Consider the following 21939-nt stretch of genomic DNA (forward strand, 5'->3'; position numbering starts at 1 on the left):
CTAACAAGTTGGCTGAAGCAATCAAATGCCTAGATGTCAGAAGCTGGGCTGTACAAAAAGCCAAGTGTCATAATTCTGAGATTCTGCAGTCAAGAAGAAAAGCTCTCCCGGGACATTTAAGGACTGAGCCTCACAAGACAGTAAGAAAAATGTTCTTCATATTTTATCAGCGAAGCAGAAAAGTCAGAGAGGAAAGTTTTATAAAGACTGAAAATGGATGGAAAGATGCAGGTCCTTGGTACAATCTAGGTATGTGTTTTAATCATTTCCTGAAACTAACTGGATTAGGATTTGAACATGGTCTGATTTTGAAGCAACATTCTTGAAAATAATTCTTTTTAATATTAGGTAGTTTTATTACATATAAGGAAATAGTTCATAAATTATTCTACGACTATATAGTTGGAGAATGGGGGTGAAGAAAAAGCCAATAAATATTTCCTTAATAAAATAAAGCACAGATCTCTCTGAAAATATAAAATAACCAAATAGACAACTAAAAATACTCTAAATAGGTTTTATTTGAATATATTAAGAAAAACAAGCTAGACAGGAAGGGTACATATTGTATGATTCCACTTACATGAAATTTAAGTACAAGCAAAACAATCCATTTGGTAAAAACCAAAGCAGTGGTTGAGGATGGAGGTGGGGATTGAGTGGAGGGGGCATGAGGGAACTTCCTGGGGTGATGAAAATGCTCTATGTCTTGACTGGGTATGGGTTATGTTGGTGTAAAAGATCTGTGTACTTCACTGTATATAAATTTCACCACATCAAAACAAAGTATATCACTCTCTAAACATCAAAGAACTTTTACATCAAGATTTCTCAGTTGAAATTTTTATCAAAAATGCTGTAACAGGCCCTGGCTGGTGTAGCTCAGTAGATTGAGCGCAGGCTGTGAACCAAAGGGTTGCAGGTTTGATTCCCAGTAACAGCACATGCCTAGGTTGCAAGCCAGGTCCCCAGTGGGGGCCACGTCAGAGGCAACCACACACTGATGTTTCTTTCCCTTTATTTCTCCCTCCCTTCCCCTCTCTCAAAAAATAAAGAAATAAAATCTTAATTAAAAAAAATACTGTAACAAAAAGAGACTTTTAAAATAATTTTCAGATACTATTCTTTGGCACAGGTGTTATGTACTGTTTTGTAGTTAAATGTGGACTCTGAGCCAGAATTTTTAAGTTGAAATCCTGGCTTAACAACTAACTTGGGCAGAGCTACTAATCTGCTCTGTGCCCCAGTTTCCTCATCTTTAAATTGGTGGCAATAATAGCACCCATTTCACAAAGTTGTCAAGAGGATTAAATAAATTAATAAAATGTTTAGAAGAGTAATCACAATATAAATATCAGTTTATAACTATTACCATTTAAAGATTTACACTTGAGGAGGTGGTCATTCTGGTCATCTAAAGCCAAGTAGGACCTCGGAAGGGTCAAACTTACATGGACAACGACTATTCCTATCAAAGTAATTATTTACACAGATGTCCTGAAAGTCTTTTGGCTTCCCCACACAACACGACTATCAAGTGATGCACGAGCCTTAACAGTCAATTCTTGAGAAGATTCCTGATTCTTGCCTGGGGTTAATCTTTACCTCAGATAATTTGGCAATATGAATGAGAAATATGCACAAAGGTTAAAGAGAAAAATAGAAGATTCATTTATTTTTAAAGTATTTAAACCACATGAAAATTGGGGGGTTTCTCTGCATTCAATTTGAATTTTATTTTCAGTGTCATCGATTTTCATTTCCTTTTTTAAAAACTGAATTAATTGGGGTGACACTGGTTAATAAAATTATATAGGTTTCAGGTGTACAATTTTATAACACATCACCTCTATGAAATTTATGATACCGCAAAATTTTCTTATTCTGCCAGTACTAAAAAATAAAGGAATACAAGAAAAAGAAAAAAAAAAGAAAAGTAAATAAAGGAATACTCTATATTTCTGCACTGGACAGGTGACAGTTTATGGATGTTCTATAAGCTAGTTATCAGTATGATGGTACCTTCAAATGAGTAGTCAACATGTATCACACATACAGGTTAAACATATAGATTTAGTCACCTATCAACTTATACACATAAAGGCTTCAGTGTTCACTCTGCATTAAAATCTAATTCAGAAGATAAAGATGAGAAAAATGTATAATCAACGAATATATAGTTATTTTTAAAATTCCATAGGTACACAGGGAGTGGGAAAAGAAGATACATTAATTTATAAAAACAGGTACGCCTTGAAATTAAGTTGAGAAACTGTAGAATACAAAACTTTTTTAGGCTACTTATCTGCCTATTAAGTGTAATCTATAAAAAAGTGTTTTGAAATGGCTAGATAAATGTCATCATTCAGTCCATGTTTGATGGTGGTGATGATAAAGATGCGAATGGATTTAAGAACTGAGTGTATGGGGATGAGGATATTCTGTGTGTATACACATACATACACACACACACACACACACTACTTATGTAAGAAATGCCCAGAAAGATACATATGCAAAAATCTCAATAGTGGTATTCTCTGAGTGCTTGAATTATGAGTAATTTTTAAAAAATTTATGCTTATCTCCTTGGCTGTGTGGCTCATTGGCTGGAACATTGACCTGTACACCAGAAGGTTATGAGTTACCTCCCTGGTTAGGGCAGGTACCTAGGTCGTTGTGGGTTTGATCCCCAGTTGGGACGTGTAGAGGAAGTAGCTGATTGATATTTCCCTCTCACATCGATCTCTCTCTCTCCCCCCCCCACTTTCCTTTTTCCCTCTCTCCCTCCCGTCCTCTCTCCCACCCGGTCAATAAACATATCCTCAGGTGAGGATTAAAAAAAAAGTATGCTTATCTCTAGCCTCTAATTTTTCTATAATACACCCAGAACTTTTATTACATGCCTTTTAATTTTTCTTAATAATTTATTCTTCCTTCATCCTACATTTCAACACTTCCATATGTTTTGCATCTCTACATGGAGAAAGACAAATGATTAATTTGCTTCCAAAAACTGTATAACTGGTAGTTTCTTTAACACTGATAATTCTGTTTTAAGATTTTATCTTCTCCTTTCCCTTCTCACTTATTCCAGTGTCCAAATCCAACGTCCAGGAGAGTAAAAATTAGGACAGGCATCCCTGTCCCCCATAGCTGACATGAACGCGCATATGTGTATAAACATGTATTTGTGTATATTAATTTACATTCATTTTAATATTAACATGTATATAACATACATAGCAAACAGTCTAGATCCAAAGGCCATCATTTTGACAATACGATTACTAGTTTTAAGGCCTGGAAAATGCAGCTCACCGTGTAAAAGTATCTCATCACAAGAGATCAATAATTTTCAAAGCTGGTAAAAATATCCATTCTACTTAAAAAAAAAAAAGATTGAAGCTACACGTAGGTTGACAGGGTAGAGAAATACTTAAATTTGTATCAACTGGGCTGCTATCAAGCTTACCTTACAGCTTTGAAAAACTCTGATATTCTTGTGTGTTTCAGTGGTGAGCTGCATTTCCTGAGTCTCAGCCGACTTTCCATCAGGAATTCCAGTCTGATGAAGAATCAGCAAAGGAAGCCCTCACTGAGAGACACATGGGTATCGTTCACTGAGTGGAGACAGTGAAAGAGTAACATATTTCTAATGGCAGTTTAGATTATTAATATATACTTACATAGAAAATACAGATTTAACTTCTCATGGCAGAAGCAACGATTAATTTCACTTGAAAACTTGGCTGCTTTTTTCTAAACAGAGTTTGGTTTTACTCTACCTACCTCTTTGGGGGTAATATTCATTTACTATAGTTCATCCCTTAACTGCTTTTTTTGGAAAAGCTTTTATTTATTTATTTTTAGAGATAGGAGAAGGGAGGGAGAAGGAGAAGAAGGGAAGCACTGATTGGTTGCCTCTCAGACCCAGGCATGTGCCCCGACTGGCAATCCAACAGGTGACCTTTCAGTCTACAGGGCAATGCCCAACCCACTGAGCCACCCAGTCAGGGCCTTTAACTGCCTTTTTAACAAAACAAAATAAAACCAAAAACCTTTAGGCAAGAATTTGAGTGACAGTGATGACACATCTAGCAGCAAGACTGGAGTCTTACAGCAGAAAAAAGTATTAGGAAGATAAACTTTTATCAAGTGTAAAAACTAGTGAAGTAAATAAACATCAATTTTGCATTACCTTTATCATTGCTATCACTTCTCAAAGCTATGATGATCAGTTCTGGAAATTTGAATTATCTATATAGAAATATTTTGTTCAACAAAATTTTGAAGTAAGCATTTAACACTTTCAAGAAAAACATGTTTTCTAAAATGTCTTTAACTCAGTTCATGAGGAATCCATAGTTAGAACACAACTGAAGAAACTATGTCTTATAAAGTAATAGAAATTTTCTTAAAAAAATCCTAAGTACATAATTTTCCCTGATAATTCTGAATTGTAAGGCTTATGGTGTTTATCACTCTAAATGGTGCTGTCAGTAGGGCACCAGTAGCTACACGTAGCTATTTAAATCACTTAAAATAAATTTCAAATTTAGTTCCTTAGTTACCCTAGCAACATTAAGTATAGCAACGTAGTAAGTATACAAGAGTCACCGGTGGCTAGTGGCTCCTGTATTGAACAGCACAGATCTGGAACATTTCCACTGCTGCAAAAAACTCTACTGGAAAGCACAGCTCTAGGTAAAGCCCCTGGAGAGGGAGTTATTGTTAAAAGGCCTTACCTGGTCTGAGGAGGTGTGGGTGTGTAAAGGGGCTGGGCTGGCCTAAGTATCGATTTGGAATCCTCTTCTCTGGGATGGGCTGGAGGGAGTACCTTCGTTGTGAACAGGATCTGCATCCTGAAGGAAAAGCAAAGAGGATGAAATAGAATGAGGAATTGAGAAGTCTTCACAGTACATTTATCTAAAAGAGGATGAGCCCCTGCCGGTGTGGCTCAGTTGGTAGGGCACTGTCCTACAAACTGAAAGGTTGCCTTGGTTGCAGGTCTGGTCCCCCGGTGGGGAGCATACAGAAAGCAATCCATCAATGTTTCTCTTTTTCCCCCTCCCTTCCTTTCTCTCTAAAATCAAATTAGTCCTAAACCTTGACTAATCAGGTTTTACACAAAGCCTTAACGAATCCCACAAAAAGTCACAAGCAAAGGATGGTTCCAGCTCTAAATCGTAGGCTGTGGCCTGTGTGATTAAGACTAACTGTGGGGGAACCAAGATGGCGGCGTAGGTAGACACACTGTGCCTCCTCGCACAACCAGAACTGACAGAGAATCGAACAGCAAGGGGGACCGACACCAAGGAAATAGAAAATAAACATTCATCCAGACTGGTAGGAGGGGCGGAGACGGGCACCGGGGTGGAGAGGACTCGCGTGGCTGTGGCGGAACTGAGACTGGAGGAGTGTGGGACAAATGGCGCAGGCAGTCCGAGCACTAGCAGACCCTGCGGCCCCACATTTGCACAGATAAACCCAGAGGGCCGGACTCAGAGTGGCGGAGAGCGGGGCAGGCAGAGTGGCGGGTAGCACCCTGCGGCACCACATTCGCCCACAGATAAACCTGACCAATGGTGGGCAGCGCAGCAGACCGTGCAACCCAGGGCTCCAGCTCCGGGAAATAAAGCCTCAAACCTCTGACTGAAAGCACCCGTGGGGGTTGGGGCGGCAGCAGGAGAGACTCCCAGCCTCACAGGAGAGGTTGTTGGAGAGACCCACAGGGGCCTAGAGTGTGCACAGGCCCACTTACTCGGGAACCAGCACCAGAGTGGCCCAGTTTGATTGTGGGTATCGGAGTGAAGGATTGAGATCCGGAGGACAGTGAGGCGGGCGCCATTGCTCCCACTCGGCCCCGCCCCCACGTACAGCGTCACAGCGCAGCCACCAGCATTACCCCGCCCCGGTGAACACCTAAGGCTCTGCCCCTTAAAGTAACAGACGCGCCAAGACAAACAAACAAAAATGGCCCAAATGACAGAACACTTCAAAGCTCCAGAAAAAATACAACTAAGCGACGAAGAGATAGCCAACCTATCGGATGCACAGTTCAAAGCACTGGTTATCAATATGCTCACAGACTTGGTTGAATCTGTTCGAAAAACAGATGAAAAAATGAAGCCTATGCTAAGAGAAACAAAGGAAAATGTACAGGGAACCAATAGTGATGACAAGGAAACTGGGACTCAAATCAATGGTATGGACCAGAAGGAAGAAACAAACATCCAACCAGAAAAGAATGAAGAAACAAGAACTTGGAAAAACGAGGAGAGGCTTAGGAACCTCCAGGACACCTTGAAACGTTCCAACATCCGAATTATAGGGGTGCCAGAAGGAGAAGAGGAAGAACAAAAAATTGAAAACTTATTTGAACAAATAATGGAGAACTTCCCCGATCTGGCAAAGGAAATAGACTTCCGGGAAGTCCAGGAAGCTCAGAGAGTCCCAAAGAAGCTGGACCCAAGGAGGAACACACCAAGGCACATCATAATTACATTACCCAAGATTAAACACAAGGACCTACATCCAAGATTACTGTATCCAGCAAAGCTATCATTTAGAATGGAAGGGAAGATAAAGTGCTTCTCAGATAAGGTCAAGTTAAAGAAGCTCATCATCACCAAGCTCTTATTATATGAAATGTTAAAGGGAGTTACCTAAGAAAAAGAAGACCACAAATAGGAACAGTAAAAATGACAGCAAACTCACAGTTATTAACGACCACACATAAAACAAAAACGAGAGCAAACTAGGCAAACAACTAGAACATGAGGGTTGTCAATAAGGGAGTGGGAGGGGTAGAGGGGGGTAAAGGTACAGAGAATAAGTAGCATAGATGATAGGTGGAAAATACAGGGGGAGGGTAAAAATAGTGTAGGAAATGTAGAAGCCAAAGAACTTATAAATATGACCCATGGACATGAACTATGGGGGGGAGGATGTGGGAGGGAGGGGGGTGGGCAGGATGGAGTGGAGTGGGGGGGGAATGGGACAACTGTAATAGCATAATCAATAAATATATTTTTTAAAAAGTAAAAAAAAAAAGACTAACTGTGACTTAGGGTGGCGAACTCACAATACAATATAAAGATAATTCATTATATAATTGTACACCGGAAACGTATATAATTTATTAACCAATGTCATCTCAATAAATTAAGAAAAAAAGAACAACTAATTGCACACCCTTTGACCCACTCTCATGGAGAGGGACAGCTTTCTGCAGCTTAACTACTGGAACTGAAGAGAAAGGTCTGTGCAATGGACAATGACTACCTTTTATTTTCTTTTCTAAAAGTAACTTTTGATTTAATCACCATTCCATATGTAATAAATTCAAGTATGCCAGCATAAGAAACATGCCAAGACATAGCTTTGATGTCAAATACCATATGCTCTGGTTTAGTCATTCTTCACACATGGGCCCAAAAAACTTCAATATGATCCAATGGAAGATCCACCTGAAAGGTCCATGATTCAGCTTTCCCTGACCAAGTTGTATGTTCATGAGATCAACTGCTCGCGATAGAGTACACCCTCCCCCTCCCCAAAATGGGCTCCCTCGTGTCTGGATTCCATCTTGTCTTTTACAAAGGAGAGCTTTCAGACATAAAAAGTGTTTCCAAACATTACCTCTTCTGAGAGAAAGTATTCAAAGGATTTATATTACTAAACATGTTTCTTGAACATTCTGGACCCGGTTCTCAAGTCAATTCGTTGAGAACAAGAAAAGAGGATTTTAGATTAACCTCACAGAAACAAGGGCTACTTGATGCGAGACACTTTTTCACTTAGGCAACTGTGGTAACTCTCACTACTGTGAGTCCAAGTAACTTTGAAGACAGTCCCTGTAGGGTATGGCCACATTTTTCTCTCTGCAGTCAATCTCAGTTTCCCAGAATACCTCAAAGGAAGAGAAAACACACGGCCCACCCTTTTCCAGGAGCAGCAGGTAAAGAAGAAATCCGAGGAGCGCACAGAGACCTTAGGCGTGGAGACCCCAACAGAAAGGTCCGCCGAACCAGCGATCGCCTGAAATCAACTTGGATCCCTCTGGGGCCCCTCAGGGGTCACAGTGGGAGCGAGTCTAACCTGAGAGGCTGCGGGCGCCTGCGATAGCGGGAACCAGCTTGGCTGATGAGAGTAACCAAGGCATGCCTGCCTCGCACACGCTTCAGGAGGGAAAGGTGGAAAACAGCCGAAGTAGCGGCTGCCCGCAGGATTTCGTCGCCAGGAAACCGGGCCAAACGCCCCTCCCCTTCCGGCCGGCGCTGCTCGCCGGGCTTTCCTCCCACGGCGGCGCAGTCACTGACGTCACGCCAGGGCACTGGGTGACCACCGCACTGGCCAGACGGCCCTTTTGGCGTCTTGATGTCGTGCTCCACTTAATGCTTACACTCACAGTATGTCCGATTGTAAGGGATTCCCCGCAGGGGTGACATCTCCCGCCTCCTTGAAAGCACCATGAAGGGGGTTGATCCGTCCAGAGACCTGGCTCGGGATTGAGAATGTAAGAAAGCGTAGAGGCAGAGGCAGGCAACAGCACGAACAGCCACTCTTCTAGAAGGTTCTAACTAATACGCAGAAACAGAGGTGAGAGAGTGGAAATGAACGGGCCCAGGACCCAGGGTCACGAGACCGTTGGTGGGCGGAGCCAGCGGCCGGGGAGGTTCTAGTCTGTTCTGCCTCGCGGCAGCCGCCCCCTTCCACACGGTCACGCCGAGTTAGCAATCTTAGCTGCGCCTGCTGCCTCCCGCCACTTCCCGGCCATGGATCCCCGTAAAGTGAGCGAGCTTCGGGCCTTCGTGAAACTGTGTAGGCAGGATCCGAGCATTCTGCATACTGAGGAAATGCGCTTCCTGAGGGAGTGGGTGGAGAGGTGAGACCCGGGCCCTGAGGACCGTTGAGGGTGGGAAGAGGGACGACCGGAGGGGGAGCTGGGCCGTAGCTGGCGCGGGGCAGAGGAGCAGGCAACTCCGCGAATCGGCCGCCTCTTTGGGGCTCGCTTCTTGGCCGGGAAAAGGAGGCGACTTCCGGGGGGCTAATGGAGAGTCGGATACCGTAGTACAGAGGCGGGGAAGGACGAGGCAGAGCTGGCTCCCTGCACCCTGAAGTCGCCAGGGGTGTGTCTCGGGCGAAACGTAAATGCAGACAATTGCGGGTATTTGGGCACTACATTCGAGGGGGAAGGGGTGAGAGCTGCAGGACTTCGATTTCGCATGGAGTTTTTCTTGAAATCTCTGGTGTCCTGCTTAGGTTGCAGTGTCACACAGCAGCTTCTTTACGGACTATGCCTTTAAACAGTGTTGTAGTAATTACTTAATAAGTTATAAAATGATAGGTGTATTTAATTCCCTTTAAAGTTACAGCGATTCTGACTGCCTAGAATTACGTGATTTGGGAATCACTTCTACCTCCGTAGTAGCAGTGCCGCTACTCCAAACACTAAAAAGAGTGACTTTTCAAGGACTGTGGTGTTTCCACGGTCTGTTTTTGTTATCTTGAGATAACAAGATACTTCGCCACGTGCATGGAATTAATTGACTAGGCATTGTGCTAGATGCTAGGAAACAGTATTAAGTACAGTCTAGAGATATAGATAGATAAATACAGAAATTCGTTTTGATACTTACCATATAATAGAAATTAGTGTTTTATACGTTGAAGGGGAATTAAGGGAGAGATGAAATCTTCCCCGGAGTGATTTTTAAATATCACTACTACTGGTGGATAATTTAAGAGATGACATACAAATTGCACCTCATAGTGGTAAATAGCGACAGTACAAGGCAGTGTGACTTTTGAGAGGTAATATTACCTAAACTTCGCTCTATTTACTTACCCACGATTAACATGAATTTTAAACACTTTTCTTCCAATGAGCTTGTTCTCAGGAAGAAACTTAAGTTAAAAATCTATCAGTGTCGTCTATGAGGGTGTAATTTTTTTCCTTTAAGAAGTTTCTAAGTCCTTATTTCCTCTCACCAGTTTAAGAACTACTAAATTTCTAGCTACTGAATTCTAGTAAGATTTTTGCTCACGTGTTTTCTATATAATATAAAATTTTGATAACGCTTAAAATTAGTTACCCACTGAATAACTACTGTAACAGCTTAATGATCCAAAAGCATCACTTAAGGTATTTGTATGCTTTTGTCCTCTTATATCTGCTCGTTAGAGGAAAGTGCCTACAATTAATAAACTTGTTAAAATTCCAGGAAAAGAGGACATATACCACAGGAAGAAATAGCTGGCATCAAGAGTGAACATTATACTGAGTAGATAGAATGTTTTGTTCCACTCCTAGAGAGAAAAAGGGGACACTGAAGAAAACGTTAAAATGTATGTAAGAACAATGTTATAACTTCTGCTGGAGTGATAATTGGCTGTTTAGAGAATTACAGTAAGTTCCGAAAAGTATTGTCAGACATTATTTCCGAAAATTAGCCATGTTTTTGTTTTAATGTTTTCAATAGGTAATTCGTTTTTCTTTCTGGTTCTATTTATATTTTTATTTTGTCATCTTAAATTGTTGGTTTAAGTATGGGATAAAGCAACTTGGCATGCATAGGGGCCTTATCTGAACTTTAGTTGAATTAACAGATGATTTTGCTATCTCTATTTTAATCTAAATTTGAGTGTTGTCTTCTCTGAGGCCTTTGCTTGAGTGTTACCAGTTCCTCTCTTGTCTGCCTTCATATCAGTCTTCTTAAAGCAGTCCAAGATTACAGGAAATCTGGCTGAATGTGGAGACTTCTAGGTCCAGGAATATTTCTCAAGTTGAAAGCATTTCAGAATTCTTTCCATAACAAATTAGTCATAGATACCCAGGCTTAGACAGCAAAGGACATTTGCTTATTTGCCATAGTTTCTACCATTGTTTATAGATTAAAATTTTATTTGATGCTGAGAATTTATTAGTTTAACCTTTTAAATTGGACAAAAAGAAATATGAAGAAAAAATATTTGGCCCATTAGACAGTAAGGGTCCAAGGAGACTACGTTCTCTTCAACAAATATGTTTTGGGGTATTTTTGTTTTTTCTAGAGAGAGAAGCACTGTCTGGCACTATTTTCTCCCATTTAACAACTTGTTTACTTTGTATCTTTTATGTGATTTTCAGTCAATGGTTTTGGGTTTTTTTTTAATCTTCACAGGAGGTTTTATCTATTGCTTTTAGAGGGAGGGAGAGAAAGAAAAACATCAGTGTAAGGAAGGTGGATTGGTTGCCTACAGTACATCCCCCCAACCCTCCACCAGGGACTGAACCTGATGGAGATCGAACGCATAACCTTTTGGTGTATGGGATGATGCTCCAAACAACTTAGCCACCTGACCAGGGCTTTTCAGTAAATATTTTAAAAGAAGTGAACAGAAAGCCTTTCTACCCTCAATGGATATAGCACCAGTTTTTTGTATATGTGCATAAGTAACTATCGGACAAAAAGTTGATTGACTGTTACTGAATTAAAAGAATTATGACTGGTCTCATGTGATGCCGTATGTGGAAGATCTCTGCACCAGCCCTATTTGAAAGCATAAAACCCTAAACTGGCAAAGGCCATTTTGCAAGTTTTGTCAGTTTTATGTAAAATTTACGTATGTATAAATTAGCGATATCTTCAGTAGTTAACTAAAATTTGAAATGTGAGAAACACTAAATCTAGCTTATGAATAAACTCTGGTTTTCCTCCCAAGTTTTAACTTTTCCTATGGTTTTTTTTTTTTTTTTTTAATTTTTGGAAACAGTTTCTAGCTTGCAGAAAAATTGCAAGTACAGTGCAAAGAACTTTTATTAACATTGTGACCCCAATACCATTAAGTGTGTATTTCTTCAAAAATACAGCCACCATACTCAGGAATCGAATTACATTTTGCATTTCATTGTGTGTCTCAGTCGTCTTCATTCTGAAACAGTTCTTCAGCCTTGCCTTGGTTTTCATGACCAAGGCAGTTTGGAATATTCCGGCCAGTTATTTTGTTGAATTTCCCTCAATTTGGGATTGTCTGATTTTTTTCCTTAGGATTATATTTAGCTTAACACATTTCTTGACAGGTCTATCGATTTCTGAAGCTTTAACATAAAGTTAGACTGTGACTGGTGTTTGGGTGTCACTCTAAATACATTCCTGGATGCTACATTTTGAAACCTGGTTAAAACACAGCTTAAGAATCCTGGTATTTTGCCCTGGCTGGTGTGGCTCGGTGGATTGAGTGCCGGCCTGCAAACCAAGGGATCACTGGTTCCATTCTCGGTCAGGGCAAATGCCTGCATTGCGTGCCAGGTCCCTGGTTGGGGGCATGTGAGAGGCTACCAATTGATGTTTCTCTCCCTTTCTTTCTCCCTACCTTCCCCTCTGTCGATAAATAAATAAATCTTTGAAAAGAAAGAATCCTGGTATTTTCATTTAAATTTTAACTGCAAAGAACTATTTGATTCCTGTGTTCTTTTAAAAGTAGACTTCTGTACAATGGATTTTTAAAGAATTTTGTCATGTTTACAGGCCTGTTCTTTATCATTGAATCATTGTGCCTTGCTCAGTGGAAGCGAAGATGTTTTGGATCCTGTAATGACTCACTGGCATATGGGAGCCATTTTTCCTTGTTAAGGGCACTAAGTAACTGAAGATATTTTTGTAACTAACATTAAAAAGAATAGAGAGAGTGCACTTTTTCATGATTGAATGGTGTTTTAAGAAATTTTAAATTCTGTGGGTTTTTTAAAAGATTTTATTTATTTACTTTTAAAAGAGGGGAAGGACGGGAGAGAAATGTTAATGTGTGAGAGATACATTGATTGGTTGCTTTTCACACCCCCTTCCCCCAACCAGTGTGACCTGGCCTGCAACCCAGGCATGTGCCTGACTGGGAATAGAACTGGCAACCTTTCGGTTCACAGGCTGGCACTCAATCCACTGAGCCACACTAGCCAGGGCCTAAATTTTGTTTTTTATTACATTTGCTATTTTATTACATTTGCTAAGTGAATATGCTATTTTATTGCATACTTTTGCTTTGTGTTGGCTTCATCAAAAGATACCATTGAGAGAGAGAAGGCAAGCCACAGGGTGAAAGAAGATATTTGCAACATGTAAAACTGACAGGGCTAGTATGCAGATGTACAAAGAACACTTACATATAAGTGTGACAGACAACCTAATAGAAAGCTGGAAGTTGATCCTGACAAAAATGTCTATTCACGTGGCCAATAAATACATGAAAAAGGACTCAACTGCAATGAAATACCACTATACACCTATTGAAATGGCTAAAAATTTAAAAGATGGACAATAGCTTAGTGTTAGCCAATGTGTGGAAGAAGAGAGAGAAACATCAACGTATGGTTGCCTCTTGCACACCCCCAACTGGGGACCTGGCCTGCAAGCCAGGCATGTGCCCTGAAAGGGACTCGAACCAGCAACCCTTTAGTTTGCAGGCCAGCACTCAATCCACTGAGCCACACCAGCCAGGGCAGGAAAACCAATATTCACTTAAATCCAACATACATATACCCTACTTCCAGAAATTCTAACCAACTAAAATGTAAGCGTGAATATAATTCTAGTTATAAAGAATAGACATGTAAGGGTGTTTTTGGAGTAGGTTCCTTTCTGTTTACCAAGTTAATACCTGTTTTACATAAAAGCTAATGGCTTTTTATTTTTTTAAGACAGATTTTTATTGTCTTTTTGAGCTCCATCTTTTACTATTGTGGAGTGTTTTTAACCCACTGAATGTTTTAGTCGTTGCACTGTTGCATGTAGCCCGTGTGCTTCAGAGTCTGCCGCAAATGTACATCCTCGCTTAACATTATTGATAGGTTCTGTGACTTTAAGTGAAATGCCATGTAGTGCAACCACTTTTACTGCAGGCTAATTGATGTGGACAAGAGTTAAGTTCCTACAGCATCTGGATCAATGTTACAACAATGTTGTGTGAAGACTTGCTGTATATAATTCATGGTGTTGCCCTGGAATATTGGGTGTAAAGGGCTTGCCAGTGCTAAGAGGAAGTACTGATGGGTAAAGTTGAGAGGATAAATTGAAAATTTCTTAATGTGAGGAGCATGTGAATATAAGCAAGAACAACCTTTTTTTTTCTTTTCTGCCCTCACCCAAGGACTCTTTTTTTTTTTCCATTGCTTTCAGAGAGAGGAAGGGAGAATGGGAGAGAAAGAAACATTGATAGGAGAGAGAGAAGCATCTTGGCTCCCACATGGGCTGGACTGGGGATCATATGTGTCCAGAGGGATTGGGCATCAAACCCACAACCTAGGCATGTGCCCTGACTGAACTGAACCTGCAACCCTTTGGTTACAGGTGAAGCTCCAGCCAACTGAGCCATACTGGCCAGGGCAGCAAGAAGAATATAGGTCCTAATCAGAGCAAACAAACATTTTGAATTAATTATATGATAACTTCATAATTATTTCCTAAATTGCCTTTTTGAATTTAATTGAGGTCTTACTGGATTTTCATACATCTACTGAATTATAAATGGGTGCAGAGACACTATATAATTATGTTGACAGGCTTACTGAGGTAAGGAATGGGTAGATTTTCATGAATCAGTACTCTAAAAAATAAGTAAAATTTTAAGCTGAAAAACTCATAGTAATACTAAAGTCAAATTAATTGAATTTACTCTTTAAGGATTGAAAGGGTGTAATCATCAAAATGTCTTAACTTTTTTCCAGTGTAAATAAATACTGCTTGGCGTAGTGATTTTTACTTTTCTAAATGAGTATCTTTTTTTTTTTCCTTCTTCCTCAAGCATGGGAGGTAAAATACCACCTGCTACTCATAAAGCCAAATCAGAAGAAAATAAGGTAAATTATGAGTTTTATCTCTATGTGTAGTAATAAAGTACTACAAGGTTTCTTAAGGATGTTTTTCAGCTGCTGCTGTCAGATTACCACTCCTGATTTCCCACAGATAACTTGGAAATAAGGTCTTTGTAAAATTTCTGTTCTGACATCAAATCCCTGGAAATTGATTTATAAGTGAGAGTTTTGCGTTGAATAATGGTCACTGTGTTTTAGGATAAATGAGAATAAATACTCTCTTCATGCATGATCTGTAAGTGGTAAGTTCTGTAATCGAGTACATTTGCAGTCTTGTCATTGTATCTTTAGCATCTAGCACAGTGTTTTTGCATTGTAGATACTTGAATAATACTTGCAAAATAAATGAACAAATAGCCCAAATCAGTAATTCTCAATTTTTTCTGTGCTGCCACCTGAGGAATGTTTTTGAGTGTGATCCATAGCGTTACCATTTATTTAGAATCCTAAATAAGGTTTATCTGTCTGGATATGAAACTAGAAGTTGTATCTTTTTTTTTAAGATTGTATTTATTTTTAGAGAGGGGAAGGGATGGAGAAAGAGGGAGAGGAACATCAATGTGTGGTTGCCTTTTGTGCACCCCTTGCTGGGGGCCTGGCTTCCAACCCAGGCATGTGCCCTAGCCGGGGGTTGAACCAGCGACCCCTAGGGTTCACAGGCTGGTCGGTACTTAATCCACTGAGCCACACCAGCCAGGGCAGAAGTTAAACAAGTGAAATGAAAGCAGTTGAACTAAAGTCCCAAAAGTAGTGTGTGTGTGTGTGTGTGTGTGTGTGTGTGTGTGTGTGTGTGTGTTTTGTTTTGTTTTTTGATAACTCATTTGTCAGAGTTTGGTGATTTCTGAGCCGTAGATAGGATATTTTGCCATGTGATAAAGATACATTAAGACAGAATTATATTTAACCTATACCTCTGTTATGCTAAAAAAAAAATTTGTAATGAAACATTCTGATTTAGAAAATATGGTCTGTTTCTTAGAGTATGCTAAAGCATCTGGCACCTTGCACATGGTAGGGACTCCACAAATGGATATACAAACCACACTGGTTACTTGTAGGATGGGAAGGAAATTTGGCTATACTCTTTGAATTCTTTTGAAATTTCATCATTTGTGTATTACAGTTCTGTAGTTCTTTATTGGCAATTCCAAATCTCAGAAACTCAGGAAAATATAAAACTCCTTAGTAGGTTTGTTTGGCAATAAAATATCTGAGTAAACATGAGGCTATTTATAGTTTTAATCCCACTTACTATGAATGCTCAAATTTTATTTTGCTCAAGTAACATGTTCAATTATAAAGAGGTGGACTTCTGTCCACATTGAGGTGTTATATAGTATATGCATCATATTAGCTTTCTAAAGTCCAAAATATTTTAAAACCTAAAACTCATGATACAAAAGGTTTGAATGAGGGACTGGACTTATATATAATTTTAAAAGACATGAAAACAGAAAACTAAAACTTATTTACCAAAACAAGAAAGGAAGCATGCATGAAATATAATGCATGTGAATAGTTCGTACATAAAATTGTATAAATGAGTATGTATAGGGCATGCTATTAAATACTGATAGTATTGTTTGTCTTCCCTTTGCTAGGAAGAAAAAACAGATAGTAAGAAGGTGGAGGAAGACATAAAGACAGATGAACCATCAAGTGAGGAAAGTGACCTAGGTGAGGAGATGATAGTTTGTACTTGATAACCCTCGGGATAAGATCCTGCATTGATTTTTACTGACTAAGTCAGTGTTATCTGTTAGAAATATGATTTGCGCTGCATATGAAATGTAAAATTTTCTAGTAACCACATTTAAAAAATTAAACAGGTGAAATGAACTTGAATAATATACTTAATTTTTTTTTTAAGTTTTAAATATATTTATTGATTATGCTATTACAGTTGTCCCATTCCCCCCCCCCACTCCATCCTGCCCACCCCCCTCCCTCCCACATTCCCCCCTCATAGTTCATGTCCATGGGTCATATTTATAAGTTCTTTGGCTTCTACATTTCCTACACTATTTTTACCCTCCCCCTGTATTTTCCACCTATCATCTATGCTACTTATTCTCTGTACCTTTACCCACCTCTCCCCCTCCCACTCCCTTAATGACAACCCTCATGTTCTAGTTGTTTGCCTAGTTTGCTCTCGTTTTTGTTTTATGTGTGGTCGTTAATAACTGTGAGTTTGCTGTCATTTTTACTGTTCCTATTTGTGGTCTTCTTTTTCTTAGGTAACTCCCTTTAACATTTCATATAATAAGGGCTTGGTGATGATGAGCTTCTTTAACTTGACCTTATCTGAGAAGCACTTTATCTTCCCTTCCATTCTAAATGATAGCTTTGCTGGATACAGTAATCTTGGATGTAGGTCCTTGCGCTTAATCTTGGGTAATGTAATTATGATGTGCCTTGGTGTGTTCCTCCTTGGGTCCAGCTTCTTTGGGACTCTCTGAGCTTCCTGGACTTCCCGGAAGTCTATTTCCTTTGCCAGATTAGGGAAGTTCTCCATTATTTGTTCAAATAAGTTTTCAATTTTTTGTTCTTCCTCTTCTCCTTCTGGCACCCCTATAATTCGGATGTTGGAACGTTTCAAGGTGTCCTGGAGGTTCCTAAGCCTCTCCTCATTTTTCCAAATTCTTGTTTCTTCATTCTTTTCTGGTTGGATGTTTGTTTCTTCCTTCTGGTCCACACCATTGATTTGAGTCCCAGTTTCCTTGTCATCACTATTGGTTCCCTGTACATTTTCCTTTGTTTCTCTTAGCATAGGCTTCATTTTTTCATCTGTTTTTCGAACAGATTCAACCAAGTCTGTGAGCATATTGATAACCAGTGCTTTGAACTGTGCATCCGATAGGTTGGCTATCTCTTCGTCGCTTAGTTGTATTTTTTCTGGAGCTTTGAAGTGTTCTGTCATTTGGGCCATTTTTGTTTGTTTGTCTTGGCGCGTCTGTTACTTTAAGGGGCAGAGCCTTAGGTGTTCACCGGGGCGGGGTAATGCTGGTGGCTGCGCTGTGACGCTGTACGTGGGGGCGGGGCCGAGTGGGAGCAATGGCGCCCGCCTCACTGTCCTCCGGATCTCAATCCTTCACTCCGATACCCACAATCAAACTGGGCCACTCTGGTGCTGGTTCCCGAGTAAGTGGGCCTGTGCACACTCTAGGCCCCTGTGGGTCTCTCCAACAACCTCTCCTGTGAGGCTGGGAGTCTCTCCTGCTGCCGCCCCAACCCCCAGGGGCGCTTTCAATCAGAGGTTTGAGGCTTTATTTCCCCGAGCTGGAGCCCTGGGTTGCGCGGTCTGCTGCAGTGCCCACCATTGGTCAGGTTTATCTGTGGGCGAATGTGGTGCCGCAGGGTGCTACCCGCCACTCTGCCTGCCCCGTTCTCCGCCACTCTGAGTCCGGCCCTCTGGGTTTATCTGTGCAAATGTGGGGCCGCAGGGTCTGCTAGTGCTCGGACTGCCTGCGCCATTTGTCCCACACTCCGCCAGTCTCAGTTCCGCCACAGCCACGCGAGTCCTCTCCACCCCGGTGCCCGTCTCCGCCCCTCCTACCAGTCTGGATGAATGTTTATTTTCTATTTCCTTGGTGTCGGTCCCCCTTGCTGTTCGATTCTCTGTCAGTTCTGGTTGTGCGAGGAGGCGCAGTGTGTCCACCTACGCCGCCATCTTGGTTCTCCAGTATACTTAAATTAATATACCTAAAACATTAACATATTTAACAGGTAATCAGTATGGAGAAACTGTTAATGAGATCTTTTTTCATATGAAGTGTTCAAAATCCAGAGTATATTTTACACTTTAGTATATCTCAATGCAGATGTTACATTTTTGTTGCAAATACTTGATTTGTATTCAGACGTCATAAAATTTGTAGTTGAGAAGTTGGGTCACGTACCCAAGTTGTTCTAAACATAGGTAAAAAGTTTTCCACTAATGGCATTGAACCAAACAATTATTTTCTTTTAGAACTTGTATCCATGTTGATGAAATTGGTTCATTTCAGAATAATTGTTATCTATGCCACATGAGTTTGGTGGGGTTTCTGTAGTTGGTTTTTAAGACTACAAAACTGGTAAGTCTTTCTGTAAGTTTTGAAGTCCTTTGGGACTATAAATATATACCTTATTTTCCAGACTATAAGATGCACCCCCCCCCCAAATTGGGAGGAAAAATGGGGGTGTGTCTTATAGTATGAATGTAGCTTGCCTAGCTCACGGAGGAGGGGTGGAATGGGTTTTTTTTCCTATTTTGCTCTAAAACCTAGGTGCGTCTTATGGTCTGAAAGAATGCAGTGCTCCAATTATCAGCTGGGCAATCTCTCTCCCTCTCTCTCTCTCTCTTTAGATTTTATTTATTTATTTTTAGAGATAGGGGAAGGGAAGGAGAAGGGGAGAGAAACAGTAATGTGTGGTTCCCTCTTGCGCACACCCCCTACTGGGGACCTGGCCTGTAACCCAAGCATGTGCCCTGACTGGGAATCGAACTGGCAACTCTTTGGTTTTCAGGCTCACACTCAATCCACTGAGTTACACCAGCCAGGACTAACTGAACAATCTCTTAATTTATGGACTCTCTAAATTTAGCTGTAAAAAAGTACTTAGAATTTTTCAAAATTTGAATCAGTTGATCTTTGTTATTTTTAGAAAGAGCAACATATCTTTTTTTAGTCTTTTAATTTTCTAACAATTTCCATACTATAATTCTTTTTTACCAATTCCCTGTGAAAGCATTTTATTTTTTGTCCATGAATTCAAACTTTTATAATTAGACAAAGCTACAAGTTCACTTTCTGTTAAAAATTGATTTGAAACTTTTTTTTGGTTGGATGTTCTGATTTCAGGTACCTAATTTTATTTTATTTTTTGAGTGTTGAAAGTAAACTCATAAAATTCACTGTTTCCTAAAAATGTCTCCAAATATTATTTATCTTTTAAAATTAAAACTATATAATACATACTGATAGGTTTGCTGTAGCAAATTACAGTTGTTTATTATGAAATTTACAACATCCCTCTTTACACTCTTTCTTCAGTATTTTTGTTAGAGTGTGCTACCTTTGGGGTTTGATTCTGTATCAGTATTTCATCTTTATTTTAGAATTAAACTTTATCCAAACTTTAAAAAAAATAGTTATATTAAAATTAAGTATTTTACCATGATTTGCATCAAAATATCACTATAACTTCTATCTGCGTATTTTTTTAAAACATTGGTGTGTAGAACGAGACATTTGAATTGAATCCATTTGTTGAAACTGACTAAATCGGTGGTGCGTCGGTGTGTGATACTAGAAACTATGCACTTGTCCGTGTTTCCACTACAATGCAATCATAAATACTTCACAAAACGCAACAATTATAATGAAATGTAGTCTTACACTACACTAAACAATAAAGTTGTATTAGATGCAGAAATATTTTACAGTGCATTAATCGAAATAAAATTAACATAAAATAAAATACTCAGTTAAATCAGTTGCACTAACCGTAGTTCCCTTTGGCAGAGATTGATGATGAGGGTGTGATTGAAGCAGACACTGACGCCCCTCAGGAAATGGGAGATGAAAATGTAGAGGTAAGTTTGATGGCTTGCTTTCAGCTTTTTATAAGAAATGTGAAGGTCCCATCTATTGTAATGATTTTATGACAATTCTTCCAGGAGAAGCACATGTTAAATCTTTCTCTGACTTAAAGAATTTACAATTTTATTTTACTAAAAATAATTGTAAAAATTCTCATTACTTTGTCATACTCTCTAATTATTTCTGAAATCTTTGTTTTCTTTGTACCTGGTTTTTCCATTTACATCTGATTTGACTGGAATTGTGTATTAACGAGGTATCTAATGCCAGATTGTTTCTAAAGTGGTTTTGTCACAACAGTTACTTACAATAATGTGCTTAGGGTAGTGAAAATGGTTCTTGGGAAGGGGATTGAAAAAAAACTCAGATACTACAATAACACATTAACATATATGTTTTATTTGCAGTATTAAAATGGAGGGGGTGAGAATTAAGAAAAAGTATCTAACAGGGCCCTTTGGCGGTTGATGTAAAAAAGTTTGAGAAACACTGTAATATAATAATAGCAGCTTAAAAGGTTAGTCCATGTCCTCACCAACTCTTGATACTGTTGGATTTCATCCTTGCCAGTCTCGTGTGAAATGCTATGTCCTTGTGGCTTTTAATTTGAATTTTTTTGATTTCTAATGAATTTGAACATATTTTGATGGTTATTAGTTATTCACAGCTATTTGTGAAGGCCTATTTTGCCTTTTCCCATTTTTCTTTTGGCTTTTTTGTTTCTTACTGATTTATAGTTCATTTTATTTTCTGGATACTAACAATTTGTTATGTATATGTGTGCCACATATTTTCTACTAGTTGTGGCTTGTCTTCACTTTATGTTGTCTTAATAAACAAAATCTTTTAGTGCAATTAAATTAATAATTTTTAATATGTTTTGTTGCCTCAAGGTAATAAATATAACATTGTTTTTTCCTTGATATGTTTGCCTTTCAACCTTTAGTTGCCTGTCAGTACCATTATTGAATCTCTTTCCTCAGTAATGTTTTCATGTATGTGTGAGTCTGTTTTGGTGATCAGTTGTTCTATTTGTCTCCTTTTTTCCATGTACTAATGATACATTGTCATGTATGGCTTTATGCTGTCTTATTTGGTGGGGCACAGATTTCCCCTGCCTCCCCCCAAAAAACTTTAGGAGTATTTTGGCTGTTCTTGGCCCTTTGTTCTTCAATATAAATTTTAGAATCAGATTATCAGTTTCTTCTAAGAAATAGGATTTTTTTTTCTCTATTAAAATTGCATTAAATCTAAAGTTAGGGAAAAGGGAAATCTCACTATTGAGATTATCTATGAGTATGCTATCTAATTTTTAGATTTTTTTTTTGGCATAATTCAATAACATTTTCTCCACAATGATCTTCACTATTTTTTAAAATTTATTTATTGATTTTAGAGAGAGAGGAAAGGAGGGGGACATAGAGAAACATTGATTTGTTGTTCCACTTATTGGTGCATTCAGTTGGTTGATTCTTGTATGTGCCCTGACCAGGGATCAAA

The 21939-nt window shown here is 39.3% G+C and overlaps 2 protein-coding genes across 5 annotated transcripts in view; one reads left to right on the top strand and one right to left on the bottom strand.

Moving 5' to 3' along the window:
• XPNPEP3 (X-prolyl aminopeptidase 3) overlaps positions 1–8488 on the bottom strand; it is a 39672-nt gene extending 31184 nt beyond the window's left edge. The window contains exons 1-3 of one of the 3 annotated variants that reach the window (XM_024579304.3): positions 8414–8488; positions 4749–4865; positions 3476–3623 (exon numbers count right to left, since the gene is read on the bottom strand). Coding sequence is in view for 1 of the 3 variants with exons in the window: in XM_024579303.3 (XP_024435071.1) it covers positions 4749–4865; positions 8104–8167 (181 nt within the window). In the remaining 2 variants the exon portion in view is untranslated. Of the gene's footprint in view, positions 1–3475; positions 3624–4748; positions 4866–8103; positions 8296–8413 lie in introns of those variants that run through there. The other 2 variants (XM_045187177.2, XM_024579303.3) reach the window with 2 other exon arrangements.
• ST13 (ST13 Hsp70 interacting protein) overlaps positions 8475–21939 on the top strand; it is a 34224-nt gene continuing 20759 nt past the window's right edge. Inside the window, exons 1-4 of one of the 2 annotated variants that reach the window (XM_024579328.3) lie at positions 8475–8604; positions 14785–14839; positions 16456–16531; positions 20362–20432. In XM_024579328.3, coding sequence (XP_024435096.1) covers positions 14786–14839; positions 16456–16531; positions 20362–20432 — 201 coding nt within the window. In that variant the 5' untranslated portion in view covers positions 8475–8604; position 14785. Of the gene's footprint in view, positions 8605–8641; positions 8891–14784; positions 14840–16455; positions 16532–20361; positions 20433–21939 lie in introns of those variants that run through there. The other variant, XM_024579327.4, reaches the window with a different exon arrangement.

The sequence above is a fragment of the Desmodus rotundus genome, unplaced genomic scaffold (assembly GCF_022682495.2).
Source record: "Desmodus rotundus isolate HL8 unplaced genomic scaffold, HLdesRot8A.1 manual_scaffold_217, whole genome shotgun sequence".
In the NCBI taxonomy this organism is placed as follows: domain Eukaryota; kingdom Metazoa; phylum Chordata; class Mammalia; order Chiroptera; family Phyllostomidae; genus Desmodus; species Desmodus rotundus.